The 20,400-nt window shown below is 29.0% G+C and overlaps 1 protein-coding gene and 1 long non-coding RNA gene across 3 annotated transcripts in view; one reads left to right on the top strand and one right to left on the bottom strand.

Moving 5' to 3' along the window:
- The window catches only part of LOC129960905 (uncharacterized), a 516,162-nt gene that overhangs the window by 273,618 nt on the left and 222,144 nt on the right, over positions 1–20,400 (bottom strand). The gene's annotated exons all lie outside the window — the stretch shown is intronic.
- The window catches only part of LOC129960904 (sal-like protein 3), a 206,746-nt gene that overhangs the window by 24,682 nt on the left and 161,664 nt on the right, over positions 1–20,400 (top strand). The window contains exon 2 of the mRNA XM_056074623.1: positions 18,925–19,016. Within this exon, the coding sequence (XP_055930598.1) occupies positions 18,944–19,016 (73 nt within the window). The 5' untranslated portion in view covers positions 18,925–18,943. The remainder of the gene's footprint in view (positions 1–18,924; positions 19,017–20,400) is intronic.

Below are 20,400 nucleotides of genomic sequence, written 5' to 3' on the forward strand. Positions count from 1 at the left end.
CTGATAGACCCAGAAAAGTTCTTTCCTCTGGAAAATAAGACACTTAAACAAAAAAAACACATTGACTAATAATGTTTGATTTTTTTTTTTTTTTTTTTTTTTTTTTTTGAGAGGGAAGGATATTTTAAGAAAAATTATATCCCTAACTATTTTAGATGACTGAAAAAAAAAAAAAAAAGATTGAAAAATCCACTCAAATTTATTATAAATTTCTTAATCGCAGATTTTAATAAGCGATTCCACTCCGGGACGGAATCAATAATTTACCAGAAATCCACTTTTCCTCTTTTTAACTAATGTGGGTTAACTGAATTTGTTTAAACTCATATTGGCATTTTATTGCGTTCATTGGCGTATGAATAAATTGATATATCTGAGAAAACTTTAAGATTCAGAAATTTATTCCGAACTTCGGTTACATTAAAAGAAGCATTGAACTGAATTTTAAACACATTGCCCTGAACTGTTGCGTGTTCGTTAATTCCATCTATGCGCAGTAGGGATTAACTAACTACATGCATGACGTCATCTAACTTAATTTGTAAAAAAATCTTCTTAACGATCTTCACTCAGACATGACGTCACCTTATGTGTCTCGTTTTCTACGCCAAATTAGCAAGTTGTGTTCGATGTTTAGTCAGACAAATGTGCAATTTGAATTTTTCACACATTTAAGATTTTACGATGTACATCATTATATGAAATGAAAACTTAATTACTTCAGAAACGACCTTTTAGAGTTGACTGTTTCACAAAATATGCATTTGTAAATGAGAGTGCTGTTGTTTAAAATTCACTACCGTGGCCTTAAAAAATATTCATTTATTAAACTTTTTTCGTGGAATTTCCTATTTGGAAAAATTCTGAAAGCACGCATGATATACTTCAATCAAATTTTAAAATGCGAACAAGGAAAAATAAATAAGAAATTACTTATTGTCCTAAATTAACTGGTTCATAATTTTTTAATTCAATACAAAAATGTCATTGAATTCTTGAACATCTCTAGTTTCTTTGAACTTAATTGAATCGCACAATGCATACAAAACTATTACATTTTTATCGAATTGTATAACAAAGGATGTCATACAATTCGATAGCTAAACACACGCACTCACATACACACACACACACACACACAAACGTTTGGATTGTTAAATTGATTTAAAATAGTTGCGCTAGTTAACTTGATTTTATAAGTAGTATCACACAACACGTACAAAAGGAATGCGTTTTCATCGATGATTGCATGACAAAAGATATTGCACAATTCGATAGTTAAACACACACACACAAGGTAATTAAGCTTATTTAAAATAGTTGCATTAATTAACTTTATTTTATAACAGTATAAAATGTAATTCCGTAATATTTATCTTGCAATGTGTAATTAAATTTCTTTTGGTTTTGTCTTTATTTATTTTCTTTTCTTGCATATTTATCATCTGTAGGTCAATATTTTTTGACAAATGTTGCATTTTGAAAAAAAATTGTTAGTAAATGCTATGGGGGAGGAGCGGAGGAAAAAGTGTTAGAAGTCTTATTTTTAGTTTAAATGAAGAAAATATACAAAAAATGGTTTTAGTTCCAGTTTTGTATATTTACTTGTCTAGTTTTACTTAGCTATCAGAAACAGTGAATTTTTCTTCGATAATCCTTCTTCTATTTTGATTTTTTAAACTAAAAAAATGTATATTGAATCACAAAAAAATAAAAAGAAAACAAATGATGATGATGCTATTATCATAAAACTCAATGCAAGTTTTATTTAGTTGCAGCCCTCAACTTTTTTTTTTGCTGCTTTTCATTTTCAAAGTCTCGGTATTTTCCAAGCTACACTTCTTTACTATTTTCTGTTTAAAAGCATGCTTTGGTTTTCAAAATCGCTACAAAAATATTGCCTGTAGTTTTCCAATCCACATTGTTTACTGAAAGTCGCTTAAGCGTTGAAATGCCTGTGCTTTAAACTCGCAAAAGCCACAACTTGTTATGAGAACATGCAGTAGTTCCTAGCATCTGTAATCATAACTTATGTCGTATTTTGACCAGATAAACCAGTAGATTTTTTAAGTACGATCTCAAGTACCATCATCTACCTTGTTTGCTCAGGTTACGGGAAACAAAACTTCACATTTTATAGACACTGGAATTCATGGTACCAAAGTGAAACCGGTTCCATCATATAGTTAGTGCTTTTACAGAATGATGCGCTTATTATGCAACAGTGCAAACAGGAAGTCCCAAGAAGCTTGATTAAGCATTTGGAGATTCTTATAAATAACAGCAATGTTCCCTACTTCTAACGAATACATAACATGTTAATTATGAATAAATTTACATAGTGCTGACGAACTTTTATTTCATCACATCGACTTACTTTTTGCCATCTTACAGTTTCTGCAACGTCTAAATTCTCGATTTTTCCAAATAAAGTTAATATTTCTTATTTATAAGAATCCTTTAGAACTAATTTCGAACCATTTTCATCAAAAATATAATTATTTGATATAACATGCCATTTAACATCATTTTTCATAAAATATTAATAGAATTGCTACCTGCTTTTAATACAATAACTAGTAATAAACAAATTTAATCTGCTGCATAGTGATCTAAGCTTATAACTAATTTAGTATACTTCATTTTTTTAAAAAATAAGAAAAAGTTTTTAATAGCGAGAAATTTTTATGCATGAAACGTGACTTTTTTAATATTTCCATGTAATGAAAGACAAACAAAATTCTTTCTACATTCTGATTGCTTATCACAATAATGAATATAATAATTTATCTAATAATAAAGATGGCAATAACAAATTTGTTGCACATAAACAGAATGATACAAAAAGGAAAAATAACCTAAAACAAAAAAGATGACAAAATAAAAACAAACCTTCATAAAAATTGGATATGAATTATTTCAATTTTACATTAAATAGGCAATAGCGAATAAATTTCTCTTGTTTTATCTTCTTGTTTATTGTTTTCTATTATTTTATAAATTTCTATTTAAAAAAAAGATTATATCGAAATATATTGTTACTTGCAGCACCATATTTTCACCAATTAACAAATAAGAGCCTAACTCCAAACGGAAAAACGTATTCTAACACAGTAAGTTAAATATCGAAAAATAAAATCAACTAATTCTCATTAAAAAAAAAAAAAATAGTCAAAACCTTTTAAACTAATGGCATCCAAAGCGGCAGGAGAATAAGAAAATTATTTTCAGTTTTCTTTTTAAAAAAATTTTCCCTATAATCGTCCTGATTAAACAACCAAAGAGGAATTTGCTTATCATTTAGAAGTTAAAAGCTCTGTTGAAAATATCTCTACAATTTATTCAATATTGTTAAGAAATGACTATTTTAATATTCATTGCGGAATTTCCTTTTATTTCGTTTCTTATGTAATATCTTAGTGAAATTCGAAATTTTTTTTAACATTTACGAACTAATGGGGGGGGGAGGGAATCCGTAACAATTTTCTCTTCTATATTGTCTTTTGTTCAAATATATACCCAAACCCACAAATTATTTCAAACAATATGGTTTTTAATTTAAATAAGTTCTGTATGTTATTCTTCGGTCCGTTTTATTGTTAATATAAATAGCGTGCAAAAATAATAATAACAATGACTCACAAACATACTAAGTCGAGAAATATGTCTTTCAAAAATATCGTTTATTACTTATAGATTTTTCAAATCGTTAAATTTTTAAATAATTAGTCAGATAATTCAGATATTTTAAACTCATGTTCATCATTATAGCTTTTAAACCTGATGTATCGATCTTAATTAAAGTTATATATATGAAGTTTGTAGGAGCGATAAGATTTTGATCAGGCGCATCTTCCATTTTTAAAAATTTTAAATAGGTTTTATGATTTTAAAATATTTCATCAAGCAGAAAAAGTTCATAGTTTTTCTAATTAATGATTGTAATTTTTTTTTAATATCATTATCTCTCATCTTGCGCTTTCTAGGATCGCGAAATTTATTTCAGTTAAAGGCAAAAATTCAAAACCCTTTGTACATCCCGAATGTGGAACTTCACTAACTTCATAAGTTTGTCAGGAATATGTATAGCTATTTTCTTTAAATGATTATTCAAATATTTTGAAGTTCATTAACTAGTTATGCTTTATACAATTCATTCTCCTATCATATAATCGTTTGCTAAAATTTTAAATATAGGAAGGTAGAGTTTGATACATATCATTAGATATTTTTTAACACCAGAAAACTGAATGTGCATACATTATTTGTACATACAAACCAACCTATGTTAACGATAGTAGAACATTTTGCATCTTTATACTGTTTTCTTTGAGACTTAAAAAAAATAATAATAATACTCTAATAATTATCTAAATAGTGTCTCAAAATATATTAATTTTCGAAATAACTATTACATAAACAACAAATAGAGTATATCGGATTTCCGTTATTAACAATAACTTATATAAATACTAAATTTTGCCAGTTATCGGAAGGTTTCAAATTGTTTTCCGTCATTGCTCAGCCATTGCAAACAATGAACGTCGAGTTATTTGCAAAACCTGACCGCAATCCCCTAAGCAAATCGACGAGTATATGTACACATTCTCTTTCAATATCTGCTCTCAATTCGTCATTTGTACCTAATTGAGAGTTATGAACATTTTATTTGAAATGTGGCCATAAAAAAAAAAAAAATCCGTCTGTAATGAGGTATGGGGAGCGAGGCTGTGTGTGTGTGGATTGAGGCTTAATGCTACCTCCTCTCACAAATCATCTGTTGTTCTCCGGAATTCAATTGAGATAATCGTTTACGTTACGATATTATTTGATGCATTGATTTATTTGAGTCACGAGGATTCGCTTTATGTTATTAATTACTTATGTAACAGTTATTCAAGACTTTATATGGCGTAGAGAAATTTGAAAATTTCTTCTTAAAAAGACCACTATCGTTTTGCTATTTGCCAAATAATCTTTTTGCAAAATACCTACGTTCTTTGCAAACAAGTGGATTTTAAATCGTTCTACTACATATATATTCTTGGCACAACTTTAATACGATAATTAAAAAAAATTAAATATTGGAGCTATCTTGTTTATAATTTCATTCTATTTTTCATTAAAACGGTAAAAAAAGAAGAAAAAAAATCAAACATGACAACAGGCTGTTCGACAAAGAAAAGAGGATGTGAAACATTTCTTTTAGGTAATTTGGGGTCGTAAAATTTTAAAGGAAAATTTATGGCATTCCTAAGAATCCTTCCTCTATCTTGATATGGCTGTTATGAAAGTAACCCAAGACACGGGATGTAGAAATAAGAGGTGATTCCGACAATGTATAAGAGAGCTACGTCTAGCAGTCCACTATGATAAATTTTGCTTCTCTTCCATTAGACAGGCGAAATCTATATCGGATTTTTTTTTCCTTCCGCGAGCGCTTTTTGCTTCTGATATCTCCTTTTGCGCGGATGCTGCCGGACAATCCATCTCCATTTTTTGATTAGATTGCTTCCATTTTTGCTAAGTATTTTTATAGGGCTTAGTTTGCATTTCCACGTCATCAGGTCATTCAATCCACGTTGAAATAAATAAATGAACAATGCCGTCTTATCCAGTAGAATAATTGGGCTGTAGTCCATGGACATCATTGATTTAAGGGGGCCTAAAAGTTCACTATATTAATTTTATTCTAAATCTTGACCAAAAAAAATATTTAAGTTTAATTTTTTTTAAATAGTTGATAATCATTTAAAACATTTATTCAAAATTAAAAATATGTTAGGTGTTTTTAGACAACTATCGACTTTGGAATATTACATAAACATATGTAGCAATTAAAAATATTCATAGGGAGTCCATGTATAATTATTTTTTACATTTAAATCGTAACCATTAAAATTAACCATATAGAACATAAGGGATGGTTAGATTGGGCTTGTGGAATCTTATTTTGAAAAGACAGTGATTTGCAAAACCTAAAGCTTTAATCAGAGACCATGCGATTTTTTTTCATCTTCAATTATTTCATTAGTTAGCTATTCCCGTTAAGTCGTTGGCCCTCAAATTGCTACTTACGATTCTGATAGGGCGTCAAATCATTCTATCTGGAAGTAGTTAAATTTCCAATAAGCCTTGTAAATGAAGATTGCAAATTCAGTTGCATATTTTGCAGGAGTCGACCCAGAGCCTTGTTAATGGATTTCAAATATATTTTTATCTTTTTTATATTTACTTGCTTTGAGATGATATCACAGTTGAAATATTTGGAAAAGATTATATATATTGAACTTCGTGTATTATATATTGGCCATTTTGTTTTAAATTCATGAAGAAAAATATTGGAATGTGATATTGAGATTTAGCTTTCATCTACAACTTGAAATTTTCTGTTGTTTATAAATGTGCTTCCATTGATACCTTATATGTTTACAAATGCAGCAAAAGACAAGCATATAAAACATCTCGTTACCAGTAGTCATTAGTAAATTATGAATACTCGATTCAGTGTCTCCTCGATAAACTTCTTAGGAAAACTGTCCTTCGTTCTTAAATAGAGAAGACAATCTCCAATTTTCAAGAACATTTTACGGTATAATACTTTTAACTCAATCGAACACTTAATCAACCGATTAATACTAATAGGAATCTCATTCTGGCTCAGAACAAAAGGTAAATTTTACGAATAGATTGGCAGGCTTCCCGTCATACCTTTACCTTTACTTGCCAGATTCTCACACAAGAAAAAAAAAGCTACGCTGAGCTAAATGAAGATTGTAAAGACAATGAATGATATAACTTTCCCGGGTTCTCCAAATCTTCTCGAAATAATGCTGTTGGATTATATAACATTTAATAATATTATTGTGGATATAAATACAATAAATATTATAATTTATCATCTTTCCAAGTCTTTTCGGATTAAGGTTTTTCTCCTAAGATGTTGGGGGATACAGAAACGAAAAAATCGCATTTCGTTTTTTCTACAACATTTTTATCATATAGATACTTTATATAACAACTATGTGCTGAATAACAATAGCCTATATACCTTTATAAAAATACCCTCTCTTATTAATGCCTATTTTTCATTATTCTTTGCTTTATTTATAATTATTGTTATTATACTATTCTTAGTTATATAAACTGTTTGCTTGTTCTTCTACAATCTTTATGAATATATAGTTTAACTGCTCTAACTAACTAGATCAACTTGCAGGTATATCTCAGAATTTTGTATGATAATTAATTCTCAGTTTGAACTATAAAATCAGAATTTTTGTAGCTTTTATAAAGTTCTGCATCTTTTTCATGATTAATTGATAACTATAAATTCGAAATCAAATGCATAGACTTTTGTATATTGCTTAACATTTCGAAAATTTTCTTAGCAGATGAAGTGAGTTCGTATGCTTTTAGTGAACTATAAATGGCGAATGACTTCCCATTGCAATTGATATTTCCTATTACATTCCCATATGTTCAATGAAATTTAAAATTCCTTTGAACATTTAATGTCTCTTAATTAGTTAATAAAATATTTAATGAATTAAAAATCTTCATTCGACAAAAGCTGTATTTTTAACAGTATTTTACCTAAAACAGCATGGATGAAAATTCTCTGTTAGTATGATATCACTCTGCTGAATAGTTATCAAAATGAAACCGAAAAAAAAAAACCTTTATAGTTTTTACAGGATTTTGTAAAACTTGAAAGTCCCAAATGGTGGAAAAAAAAAAAAAAAAAAAAAACCAACCCTGAACAGCGAATGTTGCTTACCAACATTCATATAATCAAAAATGAATGTTCCTAAAATTTATCTTTAATTCTTTTACTACCGCCGTCTATATCGGTTTGATATTCTACTTTCTTGAAAGACTTTCTTCAAATCGTTACATCCGACTTTTTCAGATGCTCCAACGAAATAATCAGCTTGCTATAGAATACTGCGATGTGTTATTTATAACAACAGTTATTTTGTTTGGAATGCAATTAATTTTATGGGTCGCAAATTTCGCAGTAATAACAAGCCGTATAATTATTTATTAAGCAGTTAATCATAATTTTTAGATTTTTACAAAATAATCTAATTTTTACAGATGTTCACTCTCCAATTTTTGCTAAAGTTATATCGACTGAAAGCTAGAACTATATGATTTCTCTACTATTTTTACTTTTCATAATAAATTTCTTAGTAAAATTACTCATTTATCGACCAATAACAGATGATGGGTAGATGGATAATTGTTGACCACAATTATCGTTTAACAGAAAAACCTGCCACACAGTAATTATAATTACTTTAGAATGAATGTATGAAATATTTACATAAACATAATATGACAACTTTTTGTTCTAATTTCCCTTCTTTTTGTTAGTAGTCTTTTAACTATCCTTCTTTAGATTTGTGTGTGTGTATATATATATATATAGATAGATAGATAGATAGATATAGATATATATAAACCAAAGGCAGAATCATTCCAAAAAATATAGCAAGAAATACTTGAAATATCAGTAAATTTTCACAAATGATTATGCCTGAAATTAAAAACCCGGGGAAAACAATAATTTTAAAAACAATCATCTATTTTCTTATCAAAATATGATTTTATCCTAAAGGGAATAAAATGAAAAGATTTTGAAAGATCTTAATCATTGGAAAAATATACTATTTTAGCGCGAAATTTAATGACCGCAATTGTTTTTTTTTTAAATATTACTAAGTTAAAAGACATTATTTCAAAATAAGGACTTTTTAATTACAACTATGTGCCATCTGACATTGAAATCATGATTATTTAATAGAAAATAACAATCATTACACATAAAACGTATCGATTTCGAAACATCTATGAAAAGGTGCTTGGTGTGTGCTTCTAATCATCTGAATGCTTATGAATGCTTGCCGTCAATCAATTTAAATAGCATTCTTTTAGTATATGTTTTCTATTTTGATAAAATATTCCAATATCATCAAATTCTTTACTTTTATTTTTAAAATACTTTTTTAAATTATAAAATTTTTTATAAAGATATAATCACGCAGGACATTTATTTCAATTGAATCGTGCATTTTTTTTATTTCTTATAGAAGGGAAATTAAATACTTTATTAACTTATCAACAACTTGACTGTTTAATTTTCTTTCATATCTATCCTCCTTTGTTCGGAAAAGTGTTGTCATTTTTATTCAGCTGACTATTTACTGAATATTTATATTAAAAGTGAATGAATTACTTAATTACTGAGTGAATTACTTAACATTTCATATAAATTGTCTTTCGAATTACAACGCCTATGAAATATACGATTTTAATTTATTGGTTTATAAATACGAATACTCTATGTACATACTATTCAAGCAAATCAGCCAAGTATTTAACTAGCATTTTTAAACCTACACACTCTGGTAATGATTAAACAATCGCAAAATTTCAACATAAGTACTCTTAGTTTCAAAGCAATTTATTGTTTTAAATAGCATAGTTGCGATTTTAAAAAAAACGATAGGAAGTATTAATAAAAAAAATCCCCCTCCTCCCCAATAAATCCAATTTTGATGTCATAAACTTTAAATGAGGCGTGACGAAGAGAGCAATAAGAGCAATTCCAATAATTCCGTTTAAAACGCATTTTTAATTGACACTTATTGCGCTACAATCCTCATTGATTGAGAGGGGTCGACCCACACAATTCCCCTCTCTGAGAGTCAAAATTCCCCCCTCGCTTCTCCTGCTCACGCAAATAGAACAAAAAAAGCCACCTGCCAGCTTCCTGAGTGAATTGCGATCTGCCAGCACCTCATATCCCGTCCTCAAATGATCCACTCTGCTTGAAGGACTTCTCTCTACAAGTTATTTTTACCTCTCCTGATTACCTAAATGGAGAGAGTTCATCCATCCAATCGGAGGACATGAACACCCACTGGAGAGCAAAACTGTTTGAAAATTATTTAATTACATTTAAATGTTATACTGAAAGACGTAAATTGAATAAACATTTTATAAAATTATGACAGGTATTAAAGTAGCGTTCCAAAAGTGTTTACCCTTCTTCATTGCCTTAATGGAGAGGTTCATTTATCCAATCTGTAGACATATTGGAGAGCAAGAATGTTAGAAAATTATTTAATTGCAGTTAAATATCATACAATAAGACGTAGAACGAATGAACACTTTATAAAATTATGACAGGAGGTAATAAAGTTGCAATTTCAAGAATATATATCTCTACTGATTATTTAAATTAAAAGGAGTTTTAACTGACATGTCTTAACATATGAATGCGTACTAGAGAAACAAAAATATTAGAACTAGTATTAATTTAAATTTTTTTTTACAGAAAGACGAAGTTTCAGTGTGCGTTTGTGTTAAATTATGATAAATAGTGATTAAATATCATTCCAAAGTCTCCCCCTTTTTTTAATACCTAAATTTAAAGAATTCATTTGGCCAATTAAAGGGCATGGATACTTACTGAAGAACAAGAATACTTGAAAAATCGTTTAGAGTTAATTTTTTACAGTAAATCGTAGATTGAGTTGAGTATTTCAGTAAAGTTATTAGAAATGATGACAAAATACCATTCATTTTCTTGCCTCTCTTGATTAGTTAAATGTAATGAAGTTACATAGTCGACCTGTGTCCATAATTGAAAAATGCACCACTTCAATCTTTTTTGTGGCAATTGGTGAACATCTGGTCTGAATAGTTTGAGGAGAGTATTTTTCGAAATTTCATATTGTTTATAAAACACCTTCTGATCTTTGAATTCTCCAGCTGTGAAAATTGAAAGTAAGTTTAGACAATTGTTCATGTAGGATTCTCCATATGTAACGGAAAACAAAAAAGAAGAGAAAAGTAAACGGAACCTATACAGAAAAACATAATAATAATATTCGTCAAAATATCTGCAAGCTATAAAAATTATATAATTAACTTTTAATATTGACATTACACAACTTCAATGTCTATTTAGTTTTTTATAATGTCAACGAAGAGAATGTAAGGGAAGATTTGAAAGACAATGACGAGATCAAAGATTCTTTGAAAGGCCTTTCTCCGCAAATTTGATCAGCTTTATTTTATTTTTCATCGTTGATAGTACTTATTTCATAATTCTGAAAGGAATCATACAAGAATAAAAATTTAATTACTTCCGAAACGAAGAGCAAAAGGTATCTGAGAACTCCAGTTTCCGTTGCAGCTTTAAAAAATAACTAATTTCAGAATTCATCTGATACTAGTTGCCATTAATGGCGATTCCTTCTTTCTCTTGGATAAGACTGGCCGTTTGGAATTTCTTTTCTTTAAAATATATCATTAAAGATACTTTTTATTTTTATTTTCAATCGCAGATTGTAGTAATACTTCTATCTAAACGTGATTACCTGAAGCCAGGCTTCTTCAAAATGCTAGCGAAAACAAAGGAGAGGAATTAAATGCAATTTAACAAAACACAGAATAATTTTTAGAACATGATAAAAAGAAATCCCCGCTTTCTTTCTAGAAAATGAAAAAATCGTATCATACATTGAATGTTAATACAGGGTTGAATTTTCATTTTGCATTAAACTCATTTAGTTTATAACAAATTCATACAAAATTGTTTAAAATAAGCAATGTGTTACCATTATTAATACATATCATTTTTATACCGCTATAACATGTTTACAAACATACGATAATTTACTTATTAATAAAAAGCATTTCGCCAACTCATTTGCTACTAAATCTATCTTCACCAGATAAAGCTTCAAAAGGTGTTATCATAAAACTTCTATCAAATGATTTGTTTTTCTCTATTTTTTAAATATCCACAGGTAAAAAGTTTTAGTACTTTTATTTAAATATAAAAGTTTTGCTTTTGTAGAGAATTTTCCCAATCCTATTGAAAGAACACTAAATTAAGACTTTAACTTGTATGGTAAAGATTTACTCTTTAAAAAAAAAAAAAAAAAAAAATTTTGTTTATAGAAATATGAAATTTATTGTCAGGATTTTTAATTATTTCCAATAAAAGAAATGAAATTCGTATTATTATAAATAGCATGTCTCATCAATAATAATCAAAGCTTTGTTTTTTTTTGGGGGGGGGATGTTACTTAATGAACAGGAATACAGATTAACTAACACGATTCATCTATTTTACTACGTATTAACTTTTTAAAATATCTTCGTGGTTTATTTATCCCTTTATACAGAAATTATCGATATAAAAATTTATATTTTTTATATAAAAAATTATATTTTTTATACGATAACATTCTTATTGTTTATTTTTGCATACATTATAATTTCATTGTTTACGGATACCAGTCTAGCCCGTTAAAACCATCTCTGTTCACATGTTTAAAAGTTTTGCTCTGTGTTTATGGCATCCCAAAAAAAGTTATGCTTTGAATAATCATCATAAAATTTAATCGCAATTTTTAATACACAAAATTTTTGTCGCAAGATCTAGATTATAAATAGTTTCTACTAAACGGTTAGTAAATGCTCTAGGAATGATAAGCTATTTTGTATTTAATTGTACATTTAAGTTTCTTATTATTTTGTCTTCATCCTTTTAATAAAACAAATGCAAAACGCTTAATTTTTAAATTTTTTAACACAGCATGTTTTTTACGGTAAAAAAGGGTTATTTAATTCGCGCAAAATATTTTCATTTAGATAAAATATCAGTATAAATGTTACTTTCCTTTTAATTTCAGTCAAATAAAATACTTCATATCATAATATTACTATTTGGAAAAGATTAACTAAGCGAAAATCTTTCCAAATGTATGTTTCGCTTCTGATTTTAATAAAAATAAAACCGATATTTACCTTTAATTAAATTAAAATACGGACTATTTTCTCTTAAAATTTAAGGTACATATAATTTCAAACATTCCATTTTAATTGAGAACTGAAGGAACACCATTTCTTTCTTTCAAGTTGAATAATTTTACTGCTAAAGCAACGTTTTACTGAATGAATCCCGGTGCGTTTTCGGAAGAACGAATTTTAAACGAAGTTCAAATGAAGCTCAAATAAAAAAAGTCGAAATTTGCTCACTGTAAAAAGGAAATTCTTTAAGATTCTTACACCTACCTCTTCTCAAAATGGTCTTTTATTAGATGAAAAGGAAATTAGCGATTTTTTTGGTGTATTTTCATTTCATGGATATTATTTAAATTATTCCAAAATGCCGTGGTTCAAGTGGCATGAAAAGTTAATCATATTTATGAATCTAAATCGAGGGAAAATTGTTATATTCAATTCGATTTTGAATAACGAAAAGGGCCTTTAATTTTTTAAAATTTTTTTCTGCGTATAATACATAATGTTCTACACTCAATATTTAACTTTTATCCGATTCTTACAAGCAATTTATCTTAATTGTTTAGTTTATTTATTGCAGATTTTTAATTTCTTAATTATTTATAACCGTCATTTTTTGCATTTCTATGTGGCTGTAGATTGATTAGAATGCTTAAAGAAATTCCGAAATACCTGACTGTAATTCTAGAATCGTGTATATTTGGATTATTTTACTATGTAAAATGAGAAAAAAATAATTTCTTACCAATTGTATTAAAACTAGAAAGCAAAAAAGATCGGGACGAGCTATTTTATCTAAAGCATAAAGAAACATCATTATTAGCATAATAGAATGAAATCAGAAAAATTATACTTTTGAATAGATATACTTTTATACCTTCAGTTTATAAAAAATTTAATTAATCCATGAATTAAAACATTGCAGTTGCAACATAAATTTGATTATATAATTTTAATAAATTGTTCATGTTCAAATAACATACTTTTTTTCAAAAAATATTTCATCATTGACGAAACGAATTTAAAAACAGATTTAAAAATTCAAATAATGCACCAAATCTTTAAAAAAGCACTTTTACTTGACGATAGTAAAACGTAGACGATCGAAAAAAAATAATATGACAAAAGAAGTAAACAAAATTTATATTATTTATCTCCCACTGCGATTCTTTTTATTTATTTATTTATTTTTCTTGAAATTTGTTAGTGTCGGAGATATGACAGTTATTATCCCCTAATAAAATCGCAATTTCGCAAAAGAAAATGAATTTGCATATAATTGCACTTTTAAAGCTAGCTCATCATTTTAATATCACCGATCTCTTACATCCATCTAAAGCGTAGAAAGTAATTTTCTATTTTTATCCATTTAATAAGCCTCTTCTGATGGCAAAGAAAAATATGTCAACTGACTGTAGCGTACAATTAAAAGTTAGCGAAGTCAAATAAAATAATTCCACTAAGCTTGTACATTTGTTAAATGCCTGAGATTTTCATTAACTCGTAGCGTATAGGGAAAAGAGGAAGGGGGAAAAATGCTTTTTTCCCATTAAAAAATAAACTGAAGCGCGGTGACATAGAATGAAGTAAAGGAGGGGGCCGAAAAGTGGATTAACATTAAAATAAAAACCTTGAAGTTCTAGAGCCAAAAATTCTAATCATCCCTACACTGATTCAGTGTGATGTCGAGGGGAAAAAAGTCAGTTGAATGTTTTTAAAAGTGTTTTGCAAGTTGATTTTCCCCCTTCATCTTATTAAGTTTCATTTCGCATTGAAAAAAAAAAGTTACATTTTTCTCTTTCTAAGTTTATAGGATTCCTCGTGAGAAAAAAATTATCGCTTCTAGGTTGTTATAGAATATTTATTTATTTATTCTTTAAGGAAAGTTTTCATTTATAGGGCATGTTTGTAAATGATGGCAGATTTCAGCCAAAATACATATATGTATTAATATGGGCAAATGGGAAATTTTTAATACAGTTTAATTGACAATAAACTGCGTAATCAGAGTGCTAAAAGTATTTTCTTAAATCAATAATTCGCTTTCTGAAATTTCTAATATAATTTAAAGGTTATGCATCAGTCAAGAAAATCAAGGAGCTGTACAATATTCCGCGTTATAGACAAAACAAAAAAACGTACGTTTCATTGCGACGAATGCTCTAGAAAAAATCATTCATTGCGTTTTTATAAAGTTCATACAAAAGCTGCTGTAACATTACTATTAAGAATAGCAATTTCTGTTCATTATTACCCAATTTGGAATTTTATTTTATACTTATAATATTTATTTTTGCTCATTTTCGAGACTATTATTATTAATTTTTTTTTACATTAGAATTCCTTGTGCACCGAGCTGGTGGAAAAAGTGTCTGATAACATGACATAAAAAGTCATGCTACATGGACAGGCATATGTACAATTGGTTTCATAGTAATGGATTTCCAGTGACAAAACGAGGCATTTGAACCGATTAATTCTAACATTTCTCAAATACCTAGCAAAAATAATTTCATTCTGTGAAATAAACTGTTATTTTCAGAAGAAAGAACGAAAATTAGTTTCTTTGGTAATGAATTAAAGAAACTCTTCCTTCTCTTGTTTTAAAAAAAAGATATCACTCCTTCTTCAGTCTCGAAGAAGAAGAAAAAAGTTTTTTACATTAAAACAAACTTTTAAATCAAGTGTATATGTTTAATTAAAGATAGAAATCGGATATATTTGAAAAAAAAACATATTTTAAACTGAATTTTAGTATCAAGATCCTCTCCTGGTGACTCGATTGAATATAAATATTTGAAATCAATATATTTGCAGGTAATTTAGCTACATTACTAACCTTTCGTATTTATGACAGAAATCGTGCTCTATCTTAACATAAAAGCAGTAATTATAAACTGTTTTCATGTAACAGAGGCTGATGATATTTTGTAGTAACAATGAAAAATGGCTTTAAATAAATAAAGAAAAAAAAAGCACACATTTTAGGAATTAACTCCCCCAGAATATATCTATACGCGAATTTTTTTAAAATCTTAATTCGATTCAAAAAGAAAAAACAATGTTTATTATAAATGTAATGAATTTTATTAAAAATGTATGCTTGGTTTTGATAAAAATTTACTAATTCATTTTAATTCCCAAATGATAAATAAAATTAAATGCAACCTTACTTCCGTTTGTCATCCTGAGCTATTATCCAAGTAAATTTATTATCCTGAAGTTTAATGTTAATATTTGTTTTACCTTAGACAATTACTTAAAATATAATCCCCACGTAGGTTCATACTTGCTCTTTGTCAATGGTCATCTCTATATGTTGTATTTCTGTTTGATGGGAATTCTATCCGATAAGATTAAAAAGGAAATTCCGATAACTGAAAAATAAATTCTGTGAAACGAGAATATCATTAATGAGAAATATTCAATATTGAAAAAAATATATTATTTTTATTGATCTTAACTAAGCTAAAGTTAAATAGAAGGAAATGTTTATAAAAATTAACATTAGGTAGATGAAAACAATTTTCTGAACAAACATAGCATTTTTAATAAATCATTGGTTTTATATTCATTACGAGATAAGAGCTAGATCAATTTTCCAATATATGTGCAATTCTTCTACAATTTTTATTTCAAATATACGTGGAATATTACTTTTAAGTGTTTTATTGTTCTTTGGCAAATTGTATCATTTATTAACAATAATTTAATATCATTTTTAAGTACCATAAATTGAAGAACTAGTGATAATAAACAAACAATCATTATTCTCAAATTTAAATTCATATATTTAAAGTCATCAACCATCATGCATACATACAGGGTATAAAGTGTACTTATATAATTATGTACCAGACCATAAATCAATTGAATAGTACGGCATTTCATCTTTATACAATTTTGCATTAGATGTCTATCACTTGTTTGGGAATTCACTTCTCTAAGTCAATTATCAACGCAATATAGTGTTAATTTCCATTATATTCGTCGCAAAGAGCAGAAAAATCAATAGTTTTTACTAACGCTAAAATATTTCATATGAGCTCAGAATGAACTGCAGTATTCAATTTACATTGGCAAGAATAATCAAGATGCAATTCGGCATAGTGTCGTCTAAGAAATGACAATGTAAAATCAAAAAATACATGATTTCTACTGGAAACCTGTGCATTTGTAGATCCAACGTGTCTTTATTACAGAATTTTGGGAATACAAAAAGAAAAATTATCTTTTGACTAACATTTAAATACATTTTCTTTTCATTAGAGATTAAAATTTCAATTAATTTTATTAATAAGATTGAAAATGGCAAAAAAGCTAATTATAATTAAATCCTAAACAATTAGATATTTTTATCTCAGTTTTGATCATTGAATTATTTTAAATTTTCTTCCAAATAAAACAACAGAAAACAAGGAAAAAATTACAGAACTTTCTTGATTAAAAAGAAAAAAATTCGAAATTTTAAACCAGATTGTTCTAAATTCAAGTCTACAAATACATATATAAGTATATAGCTCTTAAATATAGTAAACCAGTAGATGAATTACCAAAAAAGCTATTAATCTGGATTTGAGGAGGATTAGTTAATGATATTTAATTATCATTTTGATGCTTATTAAAGTGTATAAGCCAATTTAGAAATACTAGCAAAAAATATGTAATTAGAATAAAAGTACTACGAGTTAAATCAAATTTAATCTGTCTTTATTGTTTAAAACATTAGATTCATATTTTATATTTACCTCTTCATTGTTAAATAAATCCTTTTACTCGTGGACAAAATCCTTAGAGCAGGAAGTCGAATAGACAAACAACTTAACGTTTATTTATTTAATTCAAGCCCAAAATTTTTTCTGTAAAAACCATGCAAAGAAGGCTGAATCCATAACAGATTCGCTAAAGTCCAAACAAATATATCTCGATTAAATGAATTATTGGTATAAAAGCATTACATGTTAAATGATATTTAATTTGTCTTAGATTATATATTTTTGCATTTATACATTATCACATATTTTCTTATTACAATGAAGTAAAAGTTAAAATCATCTTATTAACAGACTCCAACAAACACATCGCTGAGTGCAGAAACATAGATAACATTGAAAATAACTTAAGTGTAACAAGTTAAATGATGCTGTATCTGTATTTCAGCATCCATCATTGTGCTCATATTTTGTCAAATATCGAGGAGTTAATGCTTTAAATCCTCTCTCCCATTGATAAAATCCAACGCTGTCGTGAATACTTCGTTGGATATACAAACGGAGTTAACCTTCATTTAATTGATTCGCGCCCAAAATGCTTTCGGTAGAAACCATCAAAGGAGGTTGATTGAATCCTTCGAGAATCGCGAACATTTTATAAAGATAAAAAAGATCGGCGTAAAATATGAAGTCATTGCAAACATATTATGTGTTAAATCAAGTTAAATTTTTATGTACACAATACTGTATTCATATTTTATCAGTATTTTCTCCCAAGAAATTAATGCTTAAATTCTCGCACTCATTGACACAATCCAATGATATTGAAAATTTAGCGTCGGATGTCCAAACACAGTTAACCTTAAATACTGCAAGTTAAATCAAATTTAATCTGTCTTTGTATACCAAACATAGCTTCCCGATTTTATTAAAGATTTTCTCCTAAGCTCGAAATCCTCGCACTTATTGGCGAAATCCAACGAATATGGAGTCGGATACACAAACATAGTTAACCTTGATTTAATTGATTCGCACAGAAACTGTTTTCAGTAAAAACCATCCAAAGGAGGCTGTCGGAATCCTTAGAGATTCGCGACCGGAACAGCAGGGCATGGCTGACGGGCGCTGGCGAAGTGTCCCGCGGCCAGAGACTGCTGCGTCCACCGGTGCAGCGTCCGTCGAGTCGCGGTGAGGGAAGGGGCTTCGGCGGTTGGTCGCGCCGGCTGAGTTTTGCCGGCGCGATCTATCGTCGGGGGGCGGATCGCTTATGATAATCGCTCGGGGGAAATATGACGGAAGGGAAAGATGATAACGGGGTGGGGAAGTTGCGCGCTGCGTGCGTGGATGTAACACTCTCACCAACTGTGGATTTTTGTCATTTCAGGGGCCGAGCAACTGTGAGGATGTCGCGTCGGAAGCAGCCGCACCCGCTTCATCTCGACACTCTGGACCAACTCAGCAGTCTTCTCGAGCACGGTAATTCCATTTGATACTTCTCTCATACCCTCCGACACTTTTTTTTCCCCTGTACGACTGCGACACGCCTAAAGGAACCGGGTCGCGTATTCAAATCCTACTCATCCGTTACACCAAGGTTCCCTTTTCGCTTGACAATGCACCCGATTTTTCTCGCTTCCAAGGAAAAGGAAAATGTGAGCGCACCCCCCTCATGTCTTAGATCCCCCTCCCCCTTCCAAAGAGCAGCCGAAAGGGAAAACCTCCGTTTTTCGATTTAAACAAACTGCTCTCCCCCACTCTGCACACGCGCTCAAGGCCTGTTCCGTTGTCAGCACCTACCAAGATCAATGCTGCCGTTTCATCCTTTTTTTTATCGTTTTTTATTATTATTTTCTTTTTTTTTTTAAAGACCAACGGTGGAAGTCTCATTAGGCTTTTAAAAAAAGCCTCCGAAGAAAAACGTGGTCGAAGTGTTTCGCCACCCCTTAGCAAGGAATGACCAGAGTGGTTTATCCGATTCCCAAACTTTGAGATATCTGAAGATGGTACTCACGTGGGAGCTCTTAACATTTGATAGTGAAATGCACATAGTCCGGCTGCTGATTCTTTTGGAAATTTAACATCCCAGATAAAAACATAGTTTTCTCCACTTTGTCATTAAAGACATGTTAAACGAAACTTATCTTTTACTATTTATATTAGAGTTGTAAGCTGTATACCAATCTCGTGACTTCTAAAGATGACATTTATGTGAGAATACTAGCAATTGATATGAAATATATACAAATCTATCATTTATTCTTTTGAAAGCCTTGACTTTATAAATAAAAATAAAGCTTTTACGCTCGATCGTTTAGGTAAATGAAACATGAATTTTTTACTAGGCATATTAATATAGCAAATTATGCATCAAATTGAAGATATACGCTAATCAAGATGAATAGCGCTATGAGATCGGCCAATGATTCAACTGAAGATTAGGATGTTAAATAAAAACACGTTCGATGTAAAGTAGTTTTGGGTTGTTTATGTTATAATTGTAATTCCATTGTCTTATGACTGATGAAGACATAGCGTGTTTCGATGAAAATCACAAACAGCGTGGAAGAACAGAATAAATTTTAACTACAGAATTTATCATTGGCACATCTCTTAATTATTAATTCCATAAATTGGATAATAATAGTATTTTGTTACCAGTTTAATATGAAGGATTAAGTCAAAATTTGAAAAGAAATATAGGGTGTATAATTTTGTTTATGGAATTAAAACACACATTGTCTAAAAAAGTATTTTATTTTAATATTAGGTTAAAAGAATAGTATGATAAATTGTACACATTTTTATTAAGATGTGATGTTGCAAATTCCCCAGAACATGATGGTGGCACGCTCACATTTCA

The sequence above is a fragment of the Argiope bruennichi genome, chromosome X2 (genome assembly GCF_947563725.1).
Source record: "Argiope bruennichi chromosome X2, qqArgBrue1.1, whole genome shotgun sequence".
NCBI classification, from domain to species: domain Eukaryota; kingdom Metazoa; phylum Arthropoda; class Arachnida; order Araneae; family Araneidae; genus Argiope; species Argiope bruennichi.